Source organism: Pantherophis guttatus, chromosome 13 (genome assembly GCF_059756535.1).
Source record: "Pantherophis guttatus breed Tessera chromosome 13, ASM5975653v1, whole genome shotgun sequence".
NCBI classification, from domain to species: domain Eukaryota; kingdom Metazoa; phylum Chordata; class Lepidosauria; order Squamata; family Colubridae; genus Pantherophis; species Pantherophis guttatus.
Window position 1 is genome coordinate 9,386,144 of NC_142075.1, and position 26,769 is coordinate 9,412,912.

At 42.9% G+C, this 26,769-nt stretch overlaps 1 protein-coding gene across 1 annotated transcript; it reads right to left on the reverse strand.

Moving 5' to 3' along the window:
- UBAP1L (ubiquitin associated protein 1 like) lies at positions 1-26,570 on the reverse strand. Its single transcript, XM_034424747.3, has 6 exons — positions 26,384-26,570; positions 24,481-24,634; positions 19,215-20,003; positions 11,442-11,651; positions 3,297-3,398; positions 1-1,486 (listed from the first exon to the last, which is right to left on the reverse strand). Exons 2-6 carry the CDS (start codon positions 24,610-24,612, stop codon positions 1,352-1,354), a joined length of 1,368 nt encoding a protein of 455 aa, XP_034280638.2. The 5' UTR covers positions 24,613-24,634; positions 26,384-26,570; the 3' UTR covers positions 1-1,351.
- Positions 26,571-26,769: the final 199 nt, after the last annotated feature.

Below are 26,769 nucleotides of genomic sequence, written 5' to 3' on the forward strand. Positions count from 1 at the left end.
TTGGTGAGATAAGTGGCATATAAATTTAATAAATAAATAAAAATCGATCAAAGCATCCCATTTCACCTACATTGGTGGAATCATTAATATCACAGGGAGAAGGTTGCACTTGTAAGAACCACATCTGGTGCTTCATCACTGGGCAGTCCCTTGTCTGAAATTGCATAGATCTCCTGCTTGAGCAGGAGGTTGGTCTAGAAGATCTCCAGGGTCTCTTCCAGCTCTATTTTAATTGGTCGTTTCAGGAAAGATTACTACTACTGTACTTACCTGAATTTATTCCTTACTTGCTTTTTTTAAAAAAAAATTTAAAATGTTAAAGTGTCAGCTTGAAATGTTTGATAAAATGTTTGATAAAGGCTCAAGATTGACTCAGCCTTCCCTCCTTCCGAGGTGGGTAAAATGAGGACCCAAAATTGTTGGGGGTAATAGGCTGACTCTGTAAACTGCTTAGAGAAGGCTGTAAAGCACTGTAAAGTGGTATATAAGTCTAAGTGCTACTGCTATTGCTATTGTAATGATGATGATGATGATGATGATGATGAAGTCATATCCAAAAAGTCATGGGAACATAAAGTGGAAAAAGTTATAGAAAATGAGAAGGTGAAGATCTTGTGGGACTTTCGAATACAGACAGATCGTCACTTGGAACACAACACGCCAGATATCACAGTTGTCGAAAACCGAAACGTACAATTTACTGACATCGCGGTACCAGGAGACGCCAGAGTCGAAGAAAAAGAAGTGGAAAAAAATCATGAAATATCGCGACCTGGCCATCGAAACTACACGGCTATGGGTGAAACATGTCACAGTGATACCCATTGTCATCGGGGCACTGATGTCCAAGAATTTTACAAAACACATCAAGAAATTGCAGCTTCCTGCAATAACACCAGCGGAACTGCAAAAAACTGCGCTACTTGGAACATCGTACATCTTAAGAAGGTACTTGGTTGATACCTAGGATGCTGGCAGCAACCTGTATCAACCATTAGCACCAGTCATTGTATTTGGTATTTGTGATGCATTTTTTAATGTTCATTTGACCGAGTTTCATGTTTAATGAATAAAGTAAATAATAATAATAATAAACAAAGCCTTTCAGGCACCATATGAACCAACTAGAATCAAGTCGTTCATGCTGGCTTGTACATCCCCATGTTTATCCAGGGATAACAAGGAGCTTTAAAAAAAAAAAAAAGATTAGAACAAATCACAAAGGTGAGCTTTCCAAATGGTGATTAAAGAGAATCATAAGATAAAGGTTTGAGAAAGTACAATATTTAAAGGCTTGTTTGGGAAGGGGAGGAGAGAGGCAGGGAGGGAAGGGGAGGATGCTGGGCCGTTTTCATTGGTTTTGTGTCATGAGCTCCTCCAGGGCCCTATCTCGGTGGTTTTCACACAACAGGAGGACTTCTTTGATGTCAGCTTGTTGGAAACCCATGTCGTTGAATTGGGCTAAGAGGCGAAGGAATTCTGATGCCTGCGATGGGAAGGAAGCACAGGAAGTGTGAGACCCAGGGATGAAATCCAGCAGGTTCTGACAGGTTCTGGAGAACCGGTAGCAGAAATTTTGAGTAGTTCGGAGAACCGGCAAATACCACCTCTGTCTGGCACCAGAGTGGGGTGGGAATGGAGATTTTGCAATATCCTTCCCCTGCCACCCCCACCAAGCCACGCCACGCCCACCAAGCCACGCCCACAGAACCGGTAGTTAAAAAAAAATGTATTTCACTACTGGTGAAACCACTGTGGGAATGAAGTGTGCATTTCCACGAGTGCTGTGAAACCCCCATAAGAGAGAAACCCAGTTTTATAAAATCATGAGGACTAGAGCCTTCAGGATTCTAAACAAGTCATTCATGCTGGCTTGTATGTCCCCATGCTTATCCAGGAATGGTTCAATAAAAAGGAGCTTTTTCTTATAAAAAACAACAACACAAAAATCGAATATTACACAGGAGACTGTATCTCTCCCAGAATACCAATCTGTATTGAAAGACCAGTTGCTAAATGACAACCATATTTTTTTTTTTGAGCAGGGAACTGATCTCTAACATCAGTGAACCATCAATAAGCAAACATGGAAAAGCATAAGCCACATCATGGCTAAAAGGAAGAGATGCTGGCAATTGGCTTTCAGCAAGTTGCGTTGTGTTTCCCTTCCCCTACTTCCAAATTCCTGCATTATGTTTCTAGCATTCCCTTAAAAAAAGAACCTGCTTTAAACGCGGGGACATCTCCAGACTGTTATTTCTCCAACCACCTGCAGCCTCCTTGGCTTCATTACATTTGGAAGTACCGTATTTTTCATAGACCGAATATTGCCAAAGCCGCGCTCACCCGCTAGCTGTTTTTTGGCCTCCGCATGCCCTGTTTTCAGACCTTTTTTCAGCCTTTTTCAGGCCTGTTTTTGGGCCGTTTTTGGGGCTTTTTTCGGGCCATTTTTGAGGCTTTTTCCGGGCCATTTTCAAGCCTTTTTTCAGCCCATTTTGAGGCTTTTTTTCAGGCTGTTTTTGAGGCTTTTTCCAGGCTGTATTCGAGGCTTTTTTGGGGTCGTTTTTGAGGCTTTTGGGGCCATTTTTGAGGCTTTTTTCAGCCCGTTTTGAGGCTTTTTTGACCAGTTTTTTCTAAAAAAAAAAAAAAAAGAGCCAAAAAAAAGCCTCGAAAATGGCCCAAAAAGCCTTAAAAACGGGCCGAAAAAAGCCTTGAAAATGGGCTGAAAAAAGCCTCAAAAACAGGCCAAAAAAGTCTAAAAAATGGGCCGAAAACAGGCCGAAAAAAGCCTTGAAAGGAGGCTGAAAAAAGGCTGCAAAAGGGCCAAAAAATGACCCAAAAATGGGGTGCGCAGAGGCCAAAATTTTTTTTGTTGTGGTTTTCCTCTTCTAAATTTAGGTGTGCCTTATAGTCTGAAAAATATGGTAGTTGTCCTGTAGATACTCAATCATCCAGGTCAGGGTTGTTCTCAAAGGTGTTTTGAGCCAAAAGCTAAGTGGATTTTCTTAGGTTGAAATGTTGAAAACATTTCACTTCTCATCTGAGAAGCTTCTTCAGTTCTTCTGATCTTCCTTCTTTCCTTCCTTCCTTCCCTTCCCTTCCCTTTCTTTCCCTTCCTCCCTCCTGTCTTTATTTCTCTCGCTCTCTGTTTCCTCTTCATATTAGTTTTTAATGCTCTCTATCAACTGCTAATAACATTCACACACATACAAAAAAAAAAACCCAACGCAGGTGGAGACAGCTATTTTTTCCCCTCATTCATTTGGTTAACTTTTCAACAGAAGTTGGGCTCTCACCTTTTTCTCTGAGTTCTGGAACATTTCCATGGCTTCTATAACCTGGGCCTCGTCGTAACCCTGTTTCAGAAGTCTGTCGCAGGCACTGAGATAACTGAGAAACTGTTACGGGAAAGCAGAAGACATTGAAGTGCTGTTAATTAACCGAGCACGATTTCAGCAAAAAGGCACCAATCCAACTTCCTAAACCAGGACCTTTCCCAACACAACCCCTCCCTTACTTTGTAGAACCAGTAATATGATCTGGAACCCTGGGATCATCACTTGCAAAGGGCAACCAGATCCATGCAAGCAAACTAGTGATGGCAGCCTTCCTACAGAATAGCAGACAGAGCTGGAGGTGTTGTGGCCCGTACGTGGCCTGTGCAGCTAGTAGCTGATTCGGACAGCGAGGAGGCTGGTGTGGTGCTGCGCCAGCAGCCTGTGCAGCTGGCACTCAAGACGGACAATGAGGAGTCTGGAGAAGAGTTGGTGCCAGAAGTGGGGATTCAGCCAGGGCCTTCAGAACCTCCAGAAGCTCCCATAAGTGAAGAGGATGAAGAGGAGGCGCCTCTTCTCGATGCACGGGCACGCAGAGCTGCCAAAAGGCAGGAGTGGCTCCTCAGGAGGAGGTCTCCCCGAGAGTAAGGCTTGGGGCTAATTGGCTACTCCCTTAGCCTATTTAAGGAGGAACGCCGACTGAAGCAATTTGCAGGGAACAACTTAGTTCACATACCTTCCAGTCTTGTCTTGCTTATCAGCTTCCTGCAAATTGCTTCTGGGCATTCTGCCAACCACAGTAAGCTTTCAGTATTATTCTTTGAATTCTTGGGGGCTGTTAATGCAGTTAATTAACAGCCGTTGTTGTAAAAAAACTGGTTTATTTAGTAAACTAAAGTTTGAATGGACTCTGTGTGTGCTGCGTTCTTTGGGGTCTGTAGCTGGGGCAGAACAGGAGGGAGATGAAGTTAAATGAGTCATTAGCTTAGAGTCCTTACGTTCCTAGAAATGATCTACATCCAACCCCTCTTGAATTCTGTTGACCCCTTATCTTCTGAAATGCAACTTAACTATGGTCCCGATTCCTTGTGATTGACACTTCCCAACCCAAGTAATTATATCGGTTGCATGATGAAAATAATGGGAATCACAGCCCAACATATTTGGAGAATTCCAAGCTGACCGGTTGACCAAGCTTAGGAAGTAGGTAAAAGGTGACCACGATTGCAGCCATAGGAAAGCAGATTCCAGTTGAATTAAGAACAAACTTCCCGAGTCTAAAAGCAGTTGAAGCATTGACCTGGGGGAATGGTAAGGTCCCCTTTTCTGCCTGCGTATCTTTTTAAGATTATTTGAATTCCGATTCTTCCAATAAGCAGAATTCTCCTCCATTATAGTTTCGTTTCAATTACAATGTCATCAAAATTCCTCACTTTCCAGAAATCTGCTTCATGGCAGCGTCACTTCCCTTGGGATATTTTTTATGAATACAAAATGAGAAAGGGAGAACTAGATGGGCTGCGCTGAGCTCTTCTCAAGAAAATGTGGGGTAACCACTTTCTCTGCAAAATAAATTCTCTTCCACTGGTGCACATAGAAGGTTTTTTCTTTTAAAAAAAAGGGAATTGTCTTTTTAAGACTAACTCTGAAAAGGTGAGACTGCATTCAAAGCCACCACTGTGGAGAAAGAAGAGTCCATCATGTGGCAATCAAGAATTTGGGGAGCACAGATGCAGAACCCCCTATGTCACACTCAACAGCTCTTTTCTAGTGTCACTAGTGATCACTTTCACATTTTAAAAATATTTCTGATTAGTTCCTATGCAACAGTGCTGGAGTCTATATGTATTGTAGGATCCTTGGTGCTCTATAAGCTTGGTGTCTTCCCTTGCAGATATTTTATTACCAAACTAGATAATATCATCACTACTAGAAGGGGATTGAGGTTTGCTGTCTATTTTAGCACTGATGATATTACCTAGTTTGGTAATTAAATGTCTGCAAAAAAAAAAAAGGTTCAGAGAGCACCAAGGACCCCACAATTCAACCTCGTGCTACAAATCTTCTCTTCTATTCAGTGGTGAAATTCAGCTGGTTCTATCTGGTTCGAGTGAACTGGTAGCGCCGGCGGTGGGAGGCTCTACTCACCCACCCCCATGTCATCATCAAGTCCTGTTTTTGACCCTCTGCGCATGCGCGGAGGAGGCGCGCTCACATTTGTGAAACGGTAGCGAAGGTAAGTGGATTTCACCCATGCTTCTATTGTATATAGAATGTACCGTATTTTTCGGAGTATAAGATGCACCTTTCCCCCCCTTAAAAGGGGATGAAAATTTAGGTGCATCTTATACACCGAATATAGCCCCGCTCACCCACTGGCCCCCACCCTTTGGCCTCTGCCTCGTAGCAGTTACCTCCTTGCAAGCAAACAGCAAGTAGAAACAGCTCCTTTCAGCTTCAGCACAGCCTAATTAGCACAAGTTGATTGGATCGGCCTCCCCACTCTCAGCTGATTTGTTCTCAGCTGTTTTGCGCAGGGCTCGGCTGCTTGCTGCAAGGAGGTAAATTGCTGGAGCAGATTTTTTTTTTCCTTGTGCTAATCGAGCTATGCTGAAAATGAAAATGAAAGTAAAGCAGGCTGTTTGCTGTTTGCTGCAACGAGGCAAAATTGCTCAGAGGCAGAGGGAGATTTCTTTTTCTTCTTTTCATCACCAAAAAAGGTAGGCGCGTCCTATACTCCGGTGCGTCTTATACTCTGAAAAATACGGTATATAGAATGTATATTATGTATATAAAACACGTCTTTCCTCTTTTTTTTTTGGCCTTCAAGACTGTGTGGACTGCTTGGCTATGCCCTACGGTTTTGTTGGCAATCATTTTGGGAGTGAGTTGCCCTTGGCTTCTTCCTCGGATTAAGAGAATAACTTGAAACAAGATTTAGAGCAAGAGTTCATGCATACCATTGCAACGGTCAACTAATAAATTTCTTTCTAGACTTTAAGGTGTTATCAGTCTCTTTCATCTTGTTTTAGCAGGAAAAAAAAAACCATGAAGTGCATTATATCTTTGAAATTCCTGTGTTTCCCCGAAAATAAGACCCTGTCTTATATTTTTTTGAACCCTGAAATAAGCGCTTGGCTTTATTGCCATGCTCTCAAAAACCCGATTGGGCTTATTATCAGGGGATGTCTTATTTTGGGGGGAAAACAGGGTATTATATATCTTGAATGCAGAATATCCGAACAGGCAGAATCAGGGTTATACAATTCACGGCTGGCAATGGGAGAAAAAATTTCTAAGCCTTGAATTTCTGAAGCAAAGCTCCAGGATTTCACCATCGGGGGTCATGTAAAGTAAACATTTGGCCTTTGTGTAAAATTTTAACAGGTGGGGGTGGGGGAAAACTAAAGCAACCATAGGAAGATGCATGCAGAAGCTTTCTAATACAACTTTTAGTGGTCCAGTTGTATCACAATAGCTGAAAGAGCTTGGCTATTCATACATTACAGGCTGTGCTCATCTGTCAAATTAATCTTCAGTTGTTGAATAAGCCATGTTTGGCAAGGTTCACCCACATGGACTAAGGTCTAAAATATGTCTACTGAAGTGTGGGGAATCTGAAGACTGGCATATTTGCAGATATAAATCTAATCACTGCTTCCTGTAATGCACATGCAAAATCTTTACAGATTTTGTCCAGTTTTTCAGGGCGAAGATCTTGGAGAAAGCTAAGGCTGTTTGTCTATGGAGATTCTCAGTCATCCAGGTCATGGTTGTCCCAAAGGTGCTTTTTCAAGAGGCAACTGGACTTTCTGGTTTTTCCTTGAAGACGTTTTGCTTCTCATCCAAGAAGCTTCTTCAGCTCTGACTGGATGATGGGGAACAGAAGGATTTATACTCCTTACAGACAGCTGGTCAAATCTCCAAGTGTCCTCAATGACTTTCTAAAAAGGATGCAAATGACCAGCTGTCTGCAAGGAGTATAAATCCTTCCGTTTCCCACCGTCCAGTCAGAGCTGAAGAAGCTTCTTGGATGAGAAGCGAAACGTCTTCAAGGAAAAAACAAAGAAAGTCCAGTTGCCTCTTGAAAAAGCACCTTTGGGACTAAGACTGCTTGGCTGATTAGATGACTCTCCAGATCTAAGATAGCTTAACTCAGCATCTCGGGAGACACAAAAGTCCCCTTCTTACGAGTCTGAGAAATGGACTCTGTCATGGAAAAGCCTAGAATTATTTTTGACTTTATTCTTGGAGAACTGACTGCATAGTTCTCCAAAGCATTTTAAATACCACAGCAGCCTTTGATCCCTTGGGAATCCGTGATTGGCCAGCGAAAGCCTCCGTCCTATTTTTAAAAACCCATTTTCGTGGAAACAGTACGTTCTTCCAGGTCTGAAATGGGTACAGCTAGTGAAGGGACCCAGCAATAGGCCCCGAGATCACAATTCTGCCCTCAGTCCCAAATTGGGAGCAAGTGCACAAGGGTCTCATTTTGGGAATTGGGGATTAAAAATCAGCCTTAAACTCAATGGCTGTCGAGAGGGATAAACATGGAGTTCAAATGGAAGCTAATAAAAATAAAGAGTTTCCAGTTATGAACCGTGGAAAATAAATGATGTTGATGTTGGAGAGGAATAATTATTCGAAGGCTAAGGAGAAATTTTAATACAGCTAAAGCATACAACTATTCAGTTAGCTTGGCTTTTATCCGTTTAATCGCAACCTTGCTTTCATATTTGTTTTTCATTAAGAGGGATGGGTATCCTTTTGAGGGGCGTGCAAATGGTGAGAGGGTCAAAATGTTTTAACCTTGAATCATTTTCCTTTTGTTGCAGTGGCAGCAGAAGGAAAAATGAAACTTTCAGTTCTATAATGACATGCTGGGTGAAATTTCTACACGAAAAATTAGAAGTTGTTAACACGAACAATAAGCATAAACGTAAATCATGCAATCGCAACGATGACCCTGGTGAAGGCAAGATTTGGGGAAGCTGACTTTTAGATGCAGGTTTATTTACAAGTTAGTATTTGTAAGTAAGTATTTATTTGTAAATAAAAGCTGCTCCCTTGAATGAAAGATCATTGATAGTCTTCACCTACTCTCAATTCCCAGACCCAGAGCCTTTCAAAACGTTTAATGGTTATGCTTCTGACTATGTTATTTGTCTAATGTTGCTTATTTTATTGTTGGTCATATATTGATTGTTGCAAACTACCCTAACCAGTGATGCAGGGGTGGGTTCTAATTTTTTTTACTACTGGTTCTGTGGGCGTGGCTTATTTTGTGGGTGTGGTTTGATGGTCATGTGACAATTCTTTGGGATTTAGCAGAGCTACTGGTCTACCAGGCTTTTAACTGCTTGCAGAGCTGTACCGGTCTACTCATTTGTTCTTGGAGGCACCGGTCTACCCATTTGTTTTTGGAGGCACCGGTCTACCTATTTGTTTTTTGAGTGCACTGGTCTACCACCACTGCCTTTTAACACTGATCAGCTGTAGGGCAGCCCTTTGAAGCCCCGCGGCAAGAGTTTAAACAGTTTTTTTTCTTCTAGCCAATCAGCTGGGACTTGGGAGGCAGCGAATAGATTGGGGGCGGGGCCAAATAAAAGGTAACACGGGGCGGGCAGCTCTCGAACAAAGAGAACCGGTTCGGTGACATCATATCGTCACCGCTACTGGCTCTGCCGAACCGGGAGGAACCCACCACTGCAGTGGTGAAATCTGAACCGGTTTACTACCGGTTCGCTGGCTACGCACACTTGCTTTGCGCCAAACACGCACTGCATGTGTGCGGTGTGCACCATGCACCAAATGCGAGGTGTGCGGGCGCAGGCGGTGCACACCAAAAGGAGGCATGGGGTAAACAGAACAGCGTGCGGGGGTGGTGGTGGTGGTGATCAGCTGTGGCGCACAATCTTTTTTTTTTTTTACTTTTAAAAGCATTTTTTTTACCACCTATTCGGGTGAATAGGTTGTAAAAAAATGCTTTTAAAAGGTAAAAAAAAAAGGCTCTGACGATCGCGCAGCTCAGCTGTGATCGTCAGAGCCTTTTTTTTTTTTACCTTTTAAAAGCAAAAAAAAAAGCAAAGCCTTCTGCGCAGAGGGTACAAAACACATTACTTTCTGGTTAAAACCAGGAAGTAACGACAACGGGGCAGGTGGGCGGAGCCTCGTGCCGCAATCACTACCGGTTCTCCAAACCACCCGCCACAATCACTACCGGATCGGGTGATCCGATCCGAACCGGGAGCATTTCACCCCTGACTGGGGGTTGTGCAGTACGCATGCCTGGCAAATACAGATGTACATAAAGCTGCACTACCAGAATGTAATGACCTACTGATTTTTTTCGATCTCGAGGCATTCATTCATTCATTCATTCATTCATTCATTCATTCATTCATTCAATTTCTATAGCCACCCGTCCCAGCCAATGACTCTGGTTTGCTATGCTTTGAGTGGCAAACCAGAAACGGCTGTGGGAAGGTGTCAAAAAAGTCAAGATGTTGGCCATGATCACACAATCAAAGCCCCACTCTTTGTTTTTTTTCTTTACACGGAGGGGATGTAAAAGGGGGCAGAGCTTGAATTGTGTGGTTGCCATCTTAACTTTGTTGACTATCTTCCCTACTCCCAGTTGCGTTACATCTCTACCATGCATGGGGTGCTGCTGTTATTTCGAAGCAGCTCAGGTTGTATTTTAGCACAAGGCTGAAGAAAACTCGACTAACCCAAGTTGCGTTTCCGTGGCTAAGAACTGCTCCATCAAATCTTTCAACAAGGAGCCAGCGACTGTTGTTCCTGGAGTCTTTAGGGTTATCACAACAGAAGCCATACTCCCATGGGACTTCAGAGCTCTCCCCCCCTCCAAATTATGGCACCATAGGGGAAAAATAAACAACATTCTCCCCTCTGCCCTAAAGCCATGCACAAACCTCAGCTCAATTTCAAGAGTCTGCAGTAAAACTCCAGTTTGTAAGAAAAAAAGAGAGAGCCATCTGTCTCTCCAGAATTTGAGTTGGCAAGGAAGGAGGTACCAGAGAGAGAAAATACATGAAACCGATGGGCCCACCGTACTAGCACATAATGTATAGTTCAGAGGTCAGCAACCCGTGGCTCTGGAGCCGCATGTGGCTCTTTCATCCCTCTGCTGCAGCTCCCTGTCACTGGTTGGCTCCACAATTGATAGGGCTTTCGGTTAGGACAGGTAGAGGAAAAAGGACGCCACGCTAGGAGGAGACTCTATGGTGGGGGAATTGGAGTTCCGGTCAGCAGAGGAAAAAAGGACGCTGTGCTAGGAGGAGACTCTATGATGGGGGAACCGGACTTCTGGTCGGCTCCAGAATTGAATGGGGGCTTCCAGTTAGGACCTTTGTGGCTCTTTGAGTATTTAAGGTTGCCGACCCCTGGTATAGTCATACTGAGACAGAAGAGTCTTATATTATACCTATATTAATCTAAGTATTGTATCATGCACAGTATTATATTGTTTTCTGAGATACTGATGTTGGAGCAGAAGTTATGTTGCAAACCTCAGGAAAGTACAAGGAACAGAAATAAGGAACTTGTTAAATGTACCGATGAGCTTAATGACCTCTGTTCTATATCATCCCTGTAACGAACTTATATTAAGAAACATATTAGCAGAAGTGTTCACGGAAAGTAACAGACTGTGTAAGATAGTATCCATATATATGGAAATAGAGCCAGAAGCGTAACGCCTCTGGCGTGGCTAGAATTGCAAAATGTATAAAAGGTACACCTTGGGCATAGCCCGGGGTTCGGAATCTGACATGTGAAAGCTCCGAACCTTTGCTAGCAAATAAACCTGTGTTCTCCAACTTTTGTGGTCTTGTCTCCTGCATTTGGGAAAGTGGGTTTTCCCGCTTCAATACTTTCTGAGGAAGTTCTTTACCTAGACCTAGAGAGTTGGAAACACCTTCAGCTTTTGGGGGGGAGCAGAATTTGGCCCCATCTTATTTGGAGAGGGGAAACTGAACCCCAAATCCTCTGATCTTCATGGTTCTTTCCACGTTTGGCAATCAGGTGCACCCAGGACAGAGCTCTGGAAATCGTGTTGTATCACCTGGAGAGGACACCTCTTCTCTGGCACCAACAAAGATGTCCCCTGTTTGGGAAGAGAACCAGTTCCTAGCTCTGCCTGACCTGTCCTAAGCTTTGCCTCCCGGTCTTCTGGAGAGCGAGGATCGCTCGGCGGATCGGATAACCCAAGGCGACCATCGGTTCAATCAGTTCGCGTTCCTCTTGGCTCAGCACCGAGAGCAGGTCGGCGTTGGAGTCCCGGTGAGCTCTGTGGGGACTAAGAGGTTGCCGGGTCTCTGGTGGGGGTGGGAGGCAGGAATACGGACTGAGAGACTGAAAAATAAAACAAAACAGAGCGTTTAACATCAGTTAACTTGGAGAAATCTTTATGAGCCATCTGCTCTTTCACGAGACTTTTCAGAAGGATGTTGTTCCCCTCTGGAATATGTGCAGCCATTGTGGGGACGCCAAGAAAACGCTTCAAGTCTTTTTGTCATATTAAAATTAATGTAGCCCCAGCCATAAAGCGAGCCAGGAAAATTCCCACAGTTAGAATGATCTTCCCCCCACCCCCACACCTATTAACATCCTGTTTTCATTTCTGTTTTTCTGAAGCTGATTCAGAACTATCCTGATTTGGAATAAAGATTATTTTGTTTCCATGGAGATGACAAAGGTTGGTAAAACAATAATGAAGACAGGGAATCTGAGTCTTGGGAAATAAAACACTGACGCTTTTAACTTAAAACAACATCTTCATATCATTCAAAGATATGGTTGATGTGGTTTTGGAAAACTTTTCCCTTGGTGCAGTTTTCAGACGGGGGTGAAATCCTTCCGTAACTGTTTTTTTTTTTCTACACCCATTAATCTAATTTCATCCAAGCTCTTTTTAGGAACCCTTCTCACATGCTCCTAAACCCCATCAAACTGACTTGACCCGAGCCCAAAGAACAAATTGGGTCCCCATCGTTGCTGAATTTTATACGGCAAGGGTTATAAACAGTGGTGAAATCCAATTTTTTTTACTACCGGTTCTGGGGGCGTGGCTTGGTGGGCGTGGCTTGGTGGGCATGGCAAAGGAAAGATACTGCAAAATCTCCATTCCTACCCCACTCCAGGAGAAGGACACTGCAAAATCTCCATTCCCACCCCACTCTGGGGCCAGCCAGAGGTGGTATTTGCCAGTTCTCCAAACTGCTCAAAATTTCCACTACCGGTTCTCCAGAACCTGTCAGAACCTGCTGGATTTCACCCCGGTTATAAAACATGCAGGTAATATAATAGTAAACTCTATTTCATTTGATATGAATACCTCTAAAAATGTTTAAGAGTTATTGCTGGAATTGCAATGGAGACATCTGGAACATTAACTGATATAGTCGGATTTGTCTGATTATTGTTACATTTTGGACTTCGATCCATAGGATTGCTAACACGAATTTAGATTGATCTGGGTTGATTAAAGAATGGCAATGTTTTGCTTGGCTGTACCCCCTCAGCATTTGGAATCTGTCAAGACATTGAGAAATACGGTTCTTTTACGCATGGGAGACAGCCAAAAATAATTATTTTAAAATATTGGAAGGACAAATATGTACCTGATTTGCAGCAATGGGTTGCTGACATGTGGATTTGAGTTAAGAGTACTGTATTTTTCAGAGTATAGGAGGCACCTTAGTTTTTGGGGAGGAAAATAAGAAAAAAGCTGATTGGCATTAGATCGGCCTCCCGGAATATCCCCAATCAGCTCAGAGGTGAATTTTAGCAACAGGTTCCTTGGTTGTGAGCTCTGTGCCTTGCCTTTTTTTGCTTTTTTCTCTGCCTCTGAAAGCCTCCAAAACAGCTTCAGAAAAAAAGCCTCTGAAGCTCTGTTTGGGGGCTTCTTTTCTGAAGCTTCGTTTCTGATGCTTTTTTCAGCCTCCGAAACCTCCGTTTGGGAAGCTGGGCGGGGCTACATTCAGAGTGTAAGATGCACCCAGATTTTCACCCTCTTTTTTGGGGGGAAAAGGCGCATCTTATACTGCGAAAAATACAGTACTTTGATTTTGATATGAAAAAGGGGCAAGAAAGAGGAATAAGCAATTCAACCAACATCTAAGAGTAATTTTGTGGATGAGATAAATTCCCAAGCTTTTCCCCTTTTCTGTCTATATGATCAGAAACACACACAGCCAAATGGATTTCCTTGATAACATATTTCAAATTTCTAACACTCACTAGGGATAAAGCAGTGGAAGAATTTTACAGAGAGCAACTATTTGCAAAACAGCGTTGGTCGAAGAAAGGCAGGCCAAGGACCTTTGCACAAATCAAACCTTAAAATGCAAACACTCTACAAGAGTTTGGATTCTCTCCCTCCTTCCCTCTCTCTCAAATACATTTCATATATATTATTTACATTATAGGACCGAAACATTCATTCGTTTATGTTTATTTATAAGTTGGGTTTAACTGGGCTTCAGCTGTCGCATTTCAAGATGTACAGGACTTTTCTGTAAATCTTATACAGCCCCACGTTTCGAAGTAACAACAAGCAATGCAGCCAAACCCTCATCAAATAAAACCACACAAAACAAAACCTCGACAAAACGAAAAACAAAAACTTCTGAATGATGGGGCTTACAGAGAATTAAAACATTCCATTCCGTTCATTCTCCATGCTAAACTGATAAAGAGTCCAAAAGAATTTCATCATATAGTTTGGCACACACGAGTGATGTTTATATTACCTTAAGTCACCCTAGTTTAATTCTTGCCTCCTTCCAACTATCCTACAGAGAAATAAGCTATTTTCCTTGGGGATATTAAATGTCATAATAATATGAGCAGAAAAATAGGAAACTCGCTATGTCCAGTCTAACGAAGAGAAGGACTAGGGGTGATATCGTAGCAATCTTCCAATAGTTGAGAGGCTGTCCCAGAGAAGAGTGGGGGGTTGACTTATTCTCCAGAGCATCTGAGGACAGGACAAGAAGTAACGAGTGGAAGATCAGTAAAGAGAGATCCAACCAGGGGTGAAATCTAAAATTTTCCCCTACCGGTTCTGTGGGCGTGGCTTGGTGTGTGTGGGGTGTCCTGTGACTGAGTGGGCATGGCCAACTCGATGTCACACAGCCACGCCCATTCAGTCACAAGACCCCCTCCCACCAAGCCACGCCCACAGAACCCCTTAGGAAAACTTTTTAAATTTCTATTCTGCCACCCACTCGCCACCCGCTCTCTCTTCACTTTGGGCCGTGGGCCCAGGGATGCGCCATTCCCTGGGGCCCTGGAGCCGCCACCTGCTTGCCGCCTGCCTCAACTAGGTCGGGGAATGCACCATTCCCTGATACCAGCCTTGCCCCGGAGCCCCTGCCCGCTCTTTCATCGCCAAGCGGTTTGTCCTTACCTTTCTCCCGCGGCTGGCTGTCAGGGAAGGCAAGTGCCCAAAAGTTACCGGAGTCACTCAATCTCCTTCTTGAATGTGCCGCCATCATCGCTGCCCTGGTCCACGCGCCGGCTGCGCAAGCACACACCCAACCTGCTGCTCATGAGTGAATTAAATAAACGGTGTGCACTTGCACAGCCGGCGCATGGACCAGAGTGGCGATGGTGGCGGCACATTCAAGGAGAGTGAGCGACTCCGGTAACTTTTGGGCGCTTGCCTTCCCTGACAGCCAGCCGCGGGAGAAAGGTGAGCAGTAGGATACACCGCGTGGCGAAGGGTGAGCAGGCAGCGGCTCCAGGGCAAGGCTGGTATCAGGGAATGGTGCATTCCCCAACCTGGTTGAGGCAGGTGGCGAGCAGGCGGCGGCTCCAGGGTAGGCGGAGCCTCCAGCTGCCATTGCTACCGGTTCTCCGAACTATCGGCCATCATCACTACCGGATCGGCTGATCCGGTCTGATCCAGTAGCATTTCACCCCTGGATCCAACCTAGAACTAAGGAGAAATTTCCTGATAGAGAGAACAATTAATCAGTGGAAGTTGTGGGTGCTTTATCACTGGAGGCTTTCAAGAAGAGATTGGACAGCCATTTGTCTGGAATAATATAGGTTAAGACCTCCAAAGTACCTTCCAACCCTATTATTCTAAGTTCCAAAATAATGTTTAGTGTATAGAGAGAGTTTTTGGGTGAGTTGGTTGGGTTGGGTGAGTTGGGTAAAAGTCTCAAATGTTATACAGATGTTAAGGTAGATGGAGCTAAAATCAAGACCATCTTAAGGTTGTCAAGCCAATTCCTATTTGATGTGTTGCATGAATAGTTTCCGGGCATAATTTAAGAATAAGCCTTGTTATCTGGGTTGGAGGAACCAAGGAGATAAGGATAAGTCAACAAGGAAGCTGTTGCCGAATCAGCTCTTCATTTCTTTTTCAAGATGCTGAAAAAGTCATCCAAATGCAAAGCCTCTTTGAAGCTTTGGAACTGATCTTGTTTATGGAGTTTTGGAAATTGAGAAGGATAAAGGCTCAGGGATAAAGATGACTCATCAGCAGTATCAACTCTTCATTAACGGCTTAAAAAACAGGAAGGAAAAGACCAAGAAACGATATTCCTTCCCTGGGGAAGATTCTTCTTGAATGACATTAATAGGGACTAGATCAGTGGTGGGTTTCAAAATTCCGGTTCTGTGAACGTGGTTTGGCGGGCATGGCATGGCATGGTGGGTATGGCAGGGGAAGGATACTGTATGGGTTCAATTGTGGTCATAAGTTGAGGACTATCTGTACAAATGTTGCTTGAGAATGGTCTCTTGCTTTCCAGCATACCAAGTTCCTGATTTGTTTTGCTTTGTTTCGTTTTATTATTTCTTAAAATAAATGAAAAGAAATTAAAGTCAGATCCCAAGTGAGCACCACCTGGCCTTGGGTGGCCTATATATGACTTCAATATATAATTCAGACTGCTTCATTTTATATGCTTCATCATATATGCATATTGTGGGTTGATTATCACACAGTAGGAAAAGACAAAAATTTGTAATGTATCCTATCTAGTCCAGAGGTGGGTTTCAGCAGGTTCTGACCAGTTCTGGAGAATCGGTAGTGGAAATTTTGAGTAGTTCGGAGAACCAATAGTAAAAATTCTGACTGGCCCCGCCCCCATCTATTCTCTGCCTCCTGAGTCCCAGCTGGTCAGGAGGAAATGGGGATTTTGCAGTAACCATCCTGTGGATTGGGGAGGGAATGGAGATTTTACAGTATCCTTCCCCTGGAGTGGGGTGGGAATGGAGATTTTACAGTATCCTTCCCATGCTACACCCATCAAGCCACACCCACCAAGCCAAGCCATGCCCACCAAGCCACACCCACAGAACCGGTAGTAAAAAATTTTGAAACCTACCACTGACTGGTTCATTTTTATTAAATGGGTATTTTGTGATCAGTCACACCCAACAGTCATTTTGTGAGATTGAAATGCTCTAGTTGCCCACTGGTCCACAAAGGTTGCCCATCTCTGCCTTTAAGCTACATCCAAGTCAGTTAACACTGAACCCTTTTTAGTACAATACAATACAGATACCATATTCAAGCTAGGCAGTAAACTATAGATCTTCAGACACTTAATCCTTACTCAGCTCTTGGCTAGACTTTTCAGAAAGCTCCCATACATCACTTTAAAAAAAAAAAAATTATATCGCAGAGAAGAATGAAGCCATAACCCAGTGGCTGATGGCCCATATCAGTGCAAAGAGAGCAGAATTTTCATGTGTCTCCCCTGCAGCTTTTAAGTTTCTTCCTCCTGCGCTGCCAAGTTCATGGACATTTGGTGTCTCCCTTGGGCAGCTGAGATGTTTAAGCAATGATCCTCTCTAGCCTGGGAATCACTGGTTTTCACATTGGCACTTTCAGTTTTAAGCAGGTCCATTTTTAGTACAAACAAACCAGTGGTGGGTTTCAAATTTTTTTACTACCGGTTCTGTGGGCGTGGCTTGGTGGGCGTGGCATGGCTTGGTGGGCATGGCAGGGGAAGGATACTGTAAAATCTCCATTCCCATCCCACTCCAGGGGAAGGTTACTGGCAAAATCCCCATTTCCTCCCGATCAGCTGGGACTTGGGAGGCAGAGAACAGATGGGGGCGGGGCCAGTCAGAGGTGGTATTTACTGGTTCTCCGAACTACTCAAAATTTCCGCTACCGGTTCTCCAGAATTGGTCAGAACCTGATGAAACCCACCTCTGAAGCAGATGTTTTGATTCTAGTTAACCATGTCTTTGCACAACAGGAGCGATGCTAAATCAGGCTGTGATTTAGCCACAGTCTCAACCTAGTATCTGGATTATGAGCTGGCTCATTCATGCACACAGTGTTTATGAACACTGGATGTAATCCAGAATGCCCTATACATTTCTCTCACATCGTATGTATGTATGTATGTGTGTGTGTGTGTGTGTGTGTGTATGTATGTATGTATGTATGTATGTATGTATGTATGTATGTATGTATGTTATTTATTTATTTATTTATTTATTTATTTATTTATTTATTTATTTATTTATTTAATTTGTATACCGCCCTTCTCCAACAGGACTCAGGGCGGTGAACAGCCACGGTAAAAACACAACATATAAAATTTAAAAGCAATTTAAAAAACATTAAATAATGTTGGCCATCAATTTAAAATAACCCAGTTAAAACCAATTATAAATTTAAAACTGCAAGGATGGGGTCAAGCATTTAAAGCAATGCTTTAAAGCATTGTTTTGAAACGTTAATGCATTTGGGTTTTGCTAGTCTAGAGAAAAGAAGAATTGGGGCGACATGATAACAGTATTGCAATATTTGAGAGGCTGCCACAAAGAAGGGGGTGGGGGGTGGGGATCAACTGATTTTTTCAAAAGCACCAGAAGGCAAGACAAGAAACAATGGTCGGAAACTAATCAAGGAGAGAAGCAACCTGGAATTGAGAAGAAACTTCCTAACAGGGAGGACAATTAACCAGTGGAACAGCTTGCCACCAGAAATCATGGGTGCTCCATCACTGAAGGTTTTTAAGAAGAGACTGGACAGCTGCTTGTCTGAAATGGTATAGGTCTGTGATGGCAAACCTATGGCACGCATGCCACACGCGGAGCCCTCTCTGCTGACATGCGAGCCATCGACCAGCTCAGCTCCACCGCGCATGTGCACACGTCTCCTGGTGGCCAGCTGATTTTCAGATCTCAGGCGTGGGGGCTTGACACATGTGCTTGGGGGCACGTATGCATGCTCAGGGGGTGGGGGAGCGTGGGGGGAAGCGGAGCAGCCCCCTCATGGCCTGTTTTTGTTCCCAGGAGGCTTCAGAGAGGCCTGCCAGGCCCCCAATCTATTGCTGCCTCCTGAGCCCCAGCTGATGGCTAGAGGGAAAAAAACGGTTTAAACTCTTGCGGCAGGGCTTCAAAGGGCCGCCCTACAGCTGATCAGTGTTAAAAGAAAACAAAAGAGTAGACCGGTGCCTGCAAAAATACATGAGTAGATCAGTGCCTGCAAAAATAAATGGGTAGATCGGTACAGCTCTGCAAGCAGTTAAAAGCCTGGTAGACCAGTACCTCTGCTAAATCCTAAAGAATTGTCACATGACTATCAAGCCATGCCCACAGAACCGGTATTAAAAAATTTAGAACCCACCCCTGGGTCATGCATGCATGCGCGAGGGGGAGTGGGGAGGTGATGCATGCATGCACATGGAGCAGGGCACGCGGGGGGAATTGCATTATGGGTGTGGGCAGATGCACGTGACCCCCGTGCTCCCCCCACTTTTGGCACGCGACAGCAAAAAGTTTAGCCATCACTGGTACAGGTTCTCCTGTTTGAGCAGGGGGTTGGACTAAAAGACCTTCCAGGTTCTGATGTTTGGCTCCCAGATCCTGTGATTGTATAACACCATGACTCAGGAAGAAGGGGGGGGAGAAAAGAAAGGAAAGATTGTTACTTACTGCCACGGTAGGTTTATGGTGTTGGATGGGACGGACAAGCCCTGCGGAATGAAGCCGACTTGGCTTACCACAGGAAGTAGGTGGTGGGGATGGGATTAAAGTTTGTGCTAAGCGAGGAGGGGAACCGGCTCCGAATCGGAACTTCCTGCTGCTTCTGGAGTGCTGGTGGAGAGAGAAAGCGTTCGAAACCAAGGCAGAGTCCACGGACGTTCGGTTTAAGGGATGCATGACGGCCAAGAGCTTCTTCTTGGCACCTTCCAACTCGTTCTTCATGTTGTTTAAAAAATGTGTGGATTGCCTCTGCTTGCCCAAAAGGGACCTCGGGCAGCTGCTTTCCGACGCGGCAGTTAGATGCCCTGGGGAAGTCTTTGGCCTGTTTTGGGGAAGATCAAAATGCTGAGGTAGAACGCTGGGCATTGGCGCTAAAGGCTCTTCATTGTCAGGTTCTTCAGAGGTGGCTGAGGAAGACTCCTTGCCGTCTGAACCTTTCTGCTCCTCAGGACCCTGGTCTAAATCCTCGCTTTTCATCGTCTTCTCTCTGCTGCCAGGGAAGTGGCGCCTCTCAAAGCTGGTGCCCAGATTCAGACAGCTTCGGACACGTGTTCTTTCTTTGGTTTTGCAATTGGTGGCCTTGTGGCTTCCAGCCACGTTTTCTTTAGTGTCCACCAACAGAAGCCAACAAGGAGGGGCCGTGGGGTACGTATTGGCGGTCACGTTAAACCAGGGAATCTCTTGCCGTGAGGCCGAGTCGATCCAGTAAAGGACCTTTTTCTCGAGTGAAAAATCATGCTGTTGAAAGGCAAGAAGATGAAATGTTAGCATCTTCCCAGCCAAGCTAAGGACGTAGAGAAGATGAGACAGAATATATCATGTCATTCCGATATCCAATGTCACAACGTCTGGAGCTTCTCTTTCCTTGAGCCAAATCCTAAACTATCCTATGTCCATCAAACCCATTGGGGTCATCTTGAAAATATGACTTTGATAAGAAAAAAAAAAAAACACCTTAAAGGAACCATTTTGGCTGAGACCAAAATGTACCTTACATTCTACTATCAACCGGTTCAGTGATCGCGCGCTTCGCGTGCAAGCCTGACACGCACCGCACACACATGTACAGTTTGAAGAAATCTTCACTTCCGCATTTCTTCGGAGGAAAAACAAAGCTGAGGCGCGGCAATCTGCTCTGCCATGTGAATCAGCTGAGAAGATAAAGGTAGGAAAATAGCGTGGGTGGGCGGGCCTATCTCAGGGGTGAAATTCTTCCAGTTCAAACTGGATCACCTGATCTGGTAGCGATGGTGGCGGGTGGTTTGGAGAACCGGTAGCAAAAATCCCTGCCCTCCCCGCCCATGCCCAGCTGAGCCGCGCGATCATCAGAGGCTTTTTAAAAAAATTTAAAAATGCTTTTAAAAGTAAAAAAAAAAAGCCTTTGATGATCGTGCAGCTCAGCTAGGATCGTCAGAGGCTTTTAAAAGCATTTTTTCTGCAACCTCTTCGGCCAAAGAGGCTGTAGAAAAAATGCTTTTAAAAGGCTTTGACGATCCCAGCTGAGTTGCCTGATCATCAGAGGCTTTTAAAAGCGTTTTTTTACAACCTCTTCAGCTGAAGAGGTTGTAGAAAAAATGGATTTAAAAGTTTTTTTAAAAAAAAAGTTGGCCATGCCCACGCACATTAAACCCCTCACCACCACCACCAAGCCACACACACAAAACCGGTAGTAACAAATTTTACATTTCATCACTGGCCCATCTGATCATCGGGGGGAACCCGTTCGCTCCCAGCTGATCGTCGGAGCTACCGGTTCGCCAGAACCGGTCCAAACCGGTAGTATCCCACCCCTGCTTACAAGTACAGGTAATCCTCGACGTACGACCATAATTGAGCCCAAAATTTATGTTTCTTAGTGAGACATTTGTTAAGTGAATTTTGCCCCCAATCTTTCTTGCCACAGTTAAGTGAATCACTGCAGTTGATTAGTAACACGGTTGTTAAATGACTCTGGCTTCCCCATGGATTTTGCTTGCCAGAAGGTCACAAAAAAGGATCACATGATCCTGGGATACTGCAGCTGTCATAAATATCAGAGTCGGTTGCCAAGCATCTGAAGTTTGATCATGTGGCCATGGAGATCTTGCAAGGGTCGCTCGTGCGAAAAACGGTCATAAATTACACACTGTTGTAAATCTGAATTTACAGTAAATTAATTGTTGTAAGTCGAGCCTTTAGATGATGATGGTTCTAATTCATCCAATATCTTAAATTCTTTTGGCAGATTAGAATGTTACTGAAAATATTAAAACTTTCTAAAGACATTAAAAATAAAAAAAACAGTAAAATAATGCAATTAATCAATAGTGGAGAAAACAAAAACTAATAATCCACCACTTCAGTGTAGAGGAGATATCTAAAATCAATCTGAAAATGATTCTTTCTGTATGTATATGTCTTAAGTAGGTAGGAATCAAATGAGTTAAATGAATGTTGAACTGTAGGGTATGTCCCACCTAAGTCAAACTTAAAGCAAATGATTGTAAACAAATCATAACCTAATTTAAGGTGGACTAAATTAAATTCTGTTAGCGGAAAACCAATACTGTAGATATGAAAAACCAAAACACTAACACAGGATCAAATCATCATACTGACACTGCATTTTTATGATAATAAATAAATCTGCTTCATTTAGAAACCTGTCAGTTTTCCCCCCATCGTTGCCAAGCTCCCAGAATTTGAATATTAACGCAGCTACGTAATTTTCCCCCCTTCCAACTTTACTCAACCTTCTTTCAAAAAAGAAGGTGGCTTTTTCTTCAGGAAAGCTATGTATGGTAAATTAATATTAATAAGGGTTCCAGCTGTTATCACTGAACTTTAACCACTTTGGTTTCTTCTTTGTACTGTTTTAGTCAAATTTTGCTCATCTGACTGCAGTTTATTATAGAGAAGCAAATCCCAAATGTTTCAATTCTGCCTTCAAATAAAGTCTCACTCGATACTTTCAACGTCGATTTTTAACTTGAACTGATGATTAATTTCTTTGGGTTGGGGCTTTGAAGATAAATAAACATTTTCCAGCTGCAAATTCACCTGCATAGTTCAACACACAAAATAGATTGGGCCACGCAAAACGCCAGTTCTTTCCCTAGTTTGGGCATCTATCGATTTGAGTGTTTTAAATAGGAAGCTTGAGAAACCTAAGCAAATGCACACACAAAGTGACAATAAGGAGAGGCGTTCTGAAAATGTACGCTGCCGTATAGCAGCAAAAAAGGCTGTTTAGATGATTTCTGAAGAAGTCATATTCCAAAAATGCAATGATGCTCTCTGCTGGTGGGAATGCCCTGAAGACACAACACCAGTGGTGAAATGTAAAATTTGTTACTACCGGTTCTGTGGGCATGGTTTGGTGGGGAATAATGTGACTGGGTGGGCGTTGCCAACTTTTTTTTTTTTTTTTTACGTTTAAAAGCATTTTTTCTACAACCTCTTTGGCCCAAGAGGTTGTAGAAAAAATGCTTTTAAAAGGGCTCTGACGATCCCAGCTGAGCTGCGCGATCATCAGATGCTTTTTTTAAAAAAACTTTTAAAAGCATTTTTTCTACAACTTCTTCGGCCGAGGAGGTTTTAGAAAAAATGCTTTTAAAAGTAAAAAAAAAAAAAGCCTCTGATGATCACGCGGCTCAGCTCGGCATGGGGGTGGGCAGGGATTTTGCTACCGGTTCTCTGAATCACCCGCCGCCATTGCTACCGGATCGGGCAATCCGGTCCGAACCGGGAGCATTTCACCCCTGCACAACACAATAGGAGAAAGAAAAATGATTTTTTAAATGTGATCTAATTCTGGGTTTTATTTAATTGACCAAACTAAGTAATAATTTTAATTAGCAATTTTATGATGTTTGTGTGTCTATATTTTTCTTGACTGTACACCGCCTTGAGTCCTACGGGAGAAAGGCGGTATAGAAATATAATAAATAAATAAATAAATAAATAAATAAATAAATAAATAAATAAATAAATAAATAAATATATTGAAATGTCCAAACCCAAAGTTCTAAGTTACTGAAGATTGCCTCTATATAGGAGCCATGGTGGCGCAGTGGTTAGGATGCAGTAATGCAGGCTAAGTCTGCCGACAGCCAGCAGTTCGATTCTGACCGGTTCAAGGTTGACTCAGCCTTCCATCCTTCCAAAGTTGGTAAAATGAGGACCCAGATTCTTGGAGGCTAGATGCTGACTCTGTAAACCGCTTAGAGAGGGCTGTAAAACACTAGGAAGTGATATATAAGTCTACGTACTAAGTGCTATTGCTAAAGGTAGCCCTCAACTTACAACAATCATTTAGTGATTGTTCAAACTTAGAGCTGCACTGAAAAAAGTGACTTATGACTACTTTCACACTTACAATCCATGGTTTTGTGATCAAAATTTGGATGCTTGGCAACTGGCTCATATTTATGATAGTTGCAGTGTCCTGGAGTCAGTGATCCCCTTTTGCAACCTTCTGACAAGCAAAGTCAATGGGGAAGCCAGCTTCACTTAACAACCATGTTATTAAGCTAACAACTGCAGTGATTCACTTAACAACTGCGGCAAGAAATGTCGTAAAATGGGGCAAAAGTCACTGAACAACTGTCTTCCTTAGCAACAGGAATTTTGGGCTCAATTATGGTCATAAGTCGAGGTTTATTTGTACTGTGTCAGAAATCTTTTGAGAATAACTGTAGGCTAGGATGGGTGGATGGATGGAGAGAGAGACAAATAGATATAAAGGCATTTTATTTTGAAACTGCTATGGGGATTGTTATGGAAATACACTTCAAAAAGGCTCAGGAGACAGTTAATCCTTTGCAGATGGACTTGCATGTACAATAGAGAAAAAACAAGAAAACGTACTGCGTTGATAGTGATCTAGCAATTGCATTTTTAGGATTAGCCGAAATACAATATTTCTGCTAAGTGAATAATATATTTTTGCACAGATTCGTGTCCAATTCCCCCTCTGGTAATTCAGTTCTCTTTCCTTGATTTTAAGGCAAGCCAACACCAACTAGCTTTTTCAACCCCACAAACTGTGACTCAAGCTTGTTCTGCAAATTACAGCGAGAATCCAGACACCCACTGAGATTTCCACTTCTAGTTAGTATAGGGGAAAAAAATTTGTTTGTAATAATGGCGAATATTTGTTGCTCGGGTGTAGGAAGAGGGTGAATGGCCCATCAGTGTAGTAATTGAAAGGTATTACAGCAATTAATCTGTTTACCATTGTGCACGTTAAGACCTCTGCACACTCGGGCAGCTCAATCTCCGGCTGGTCGGCTAAGTTGGCATCTCCCACAGGATCGTCCACAAAGCTTACGGTCACTCTGAACGGTACACCTTCCAAGGAGCTCATTACGTCCCCGACTTATGTTATTCTAATAAAAAAGAAACCAAAAGGTGTTCTCAGGACTTTTTAAGACCCTGTTTAATTGCTATGGGGTATTTCGAAGGACTTACTGCCAGATGCCTAATGCAGAGATTAAATCACTTAGTCCTAACGTGAAAGCCAGGGGGACCGTAGCCAGCTACCATGTGCTGCACGTATATTTTTGTTAACTCGTTCCGTATGTGGCACTGTTGCGTTCCCAGAACATTAGCCATGTGTTGCTCTAACACAAAAAGCTTATTAAGCCCGAGTGTCATGGGAAGGTGAGGAACTGAACAAACTAAGCAGGAAGTGATGAATCACGTTCTTATTTTGCCCTGTCTTAAGAGTCAGCTAAGGGAGGACAGCCACCATCAATCTGCTTGCTTTCGCCAGGAGTTTAATTGTAAATTTCAATATAGACGTGAAATTAAAAAAATACGTATTTTATGGTATCGGGGTCTGCTTCCCATCAGAAATATGGAACTGAAAGTACAAGCACAACTGTATTCCAGATCATCTATTACTTAACGTTTCTGCCTTCTCGATTTGGTTTGTGTAAAAGTTGGAAAAGGAAATTGTGTACAAGCTCCTTCCCATCTGCAAGTTATCTGTATTTGTTAACAAGCCAAGATTAGACATTCCCAAATTCTAGGCTCCTGGCATACAATTCCAGAGTAGAGACACTAATGTGCCACACTCTGCAGTCATTTCTGCAACACAAAGAGAAACTAAGACAAGGAAACCTGTTCTTCTTAAGTCCAGAGAACTCCATATATTGATCTAATTCAGATGCACATGGTGCGCAAGATCTGTCTTGAGTTAATCGACAGTCATCTTAAGGAATCTTTTAGGCATTAAAATCAGTTAAGATAATTAATGACTTCAGATGGAAGTTATAGAAGATTCAAGGCAATGAAACCAAACTGTCGATTTCCAGAAATCTGTTTCCAGGTATCTATTAAATATTATAATTGTTTTACAACTGACAACTTTCCTTTGTAAAACATTTAACAAGTAGTATTTTCAGCTCTGATCTGTAAAGCAACATAGAACAGAATTCGTCATATTTCCTCCCAATTCAGCACTACAGTTCCCATAACACCTAACGAGCGATGCGGAAGGCATCAAGTTAAGAAAAAGCTGCCCCAAAGTAATTTTAACAGCTGAATATGGGTAATTTAAAAGTGCCAATTAAAATGATGACGGCAATACAATCCTTTTGTTCTGCCAGTTTGAATTAAGGATATAAGATGAAAATCTGAATTAGCAACTCCTAGATGGAAAAAGATAAGAGTTCATGAACTGTCTGGTACCAATACTGTCTAGAAAGTTTATGATCCCAGAATTGATCACAACTGGAATATTAGGCATGAGATATTTATCTCTGGTTGCAATTTAAAATGCCAACTTTAAGTGTTATCACAGCTACAATTATTTTTAATTAAAAAAATATTAATATTTTTTTAAAAAACAAGGAACATACAAGCAAAAAAATTAGAAAGAAATCTATTAAATGGAGAAAGGAATTACTAAGGGTCCTAGTGCTCAGTACATGAACTATTGATAAAAAAAGAAGTACATTAAATTCTTTTGTAAGGACTGGAATCCCTGAGCTAAAAAAAATATTCTTTAAAGAAATGTTAGATTTATATCTCTGTCTGTAAACAAGAAACCCACCTACGAACCTTTTAACTATTTCTTCAGCTTAACACTTAACTCTCCAGGTTACACACATTTATTTCTTAGGTAAACTCACCTTAGCAAGGAATTAGAAAGGCACTTGCCAGTGGAAGACGTCTTGCTGGCAGTCACCTCTGCTGTTGCAGAGGGAGCCCTGGCCAAGCCTAGTGATTAGAGCTGGTTGAATAAGCGTTTGTCGTCAGGTTTTCCAATGGGGTAAGCAGCCTAATCAGCTCTAAAATCCATATATAGGTCACTGTGCCCTGTGAAAACGACTGTCTCAGCTGAAAACGTCTGGAAGCGAGAAGATGCTTTTGGTGGGTGGTCTGTATTTTCAATGATATTATGAAGAAAAATGTGCAACAATTTTGTTTCCCACAGTGGCCACTGCTGCATCTTGGGCTTTTTGCTTAAGGAGGTTCTGTGCCACAAAGGAAGCAAAATAAATGCCAGATACAAGCG

Excerpts from the sequence above, each read along its gene's own strand:
- UBAP1L (XM_034424747.3), bottom strand. The coding sequence starts at position 24,612 with ATGAGCTCCTTGGAAGGTGTACCGTTCAGAGTGACCGTAAGCTTTGTG. Across the intron at positions 3,399-11,441 it reads GGAGGCAAAGCTTAGGACAG|TTTCTCAGTTATCTCAGTGC; the intron begins GTCAGGCAGAGC and ends TTCCCGTAACAG. Across the intron at positions 1,487-3,296 it reads TCCAGAACTCAGAGAAAAAG|GCATCAGAATTCCTTCGCCT; the intron begins GTGAGAGCCCAA and ends TTCCCATCGCAG.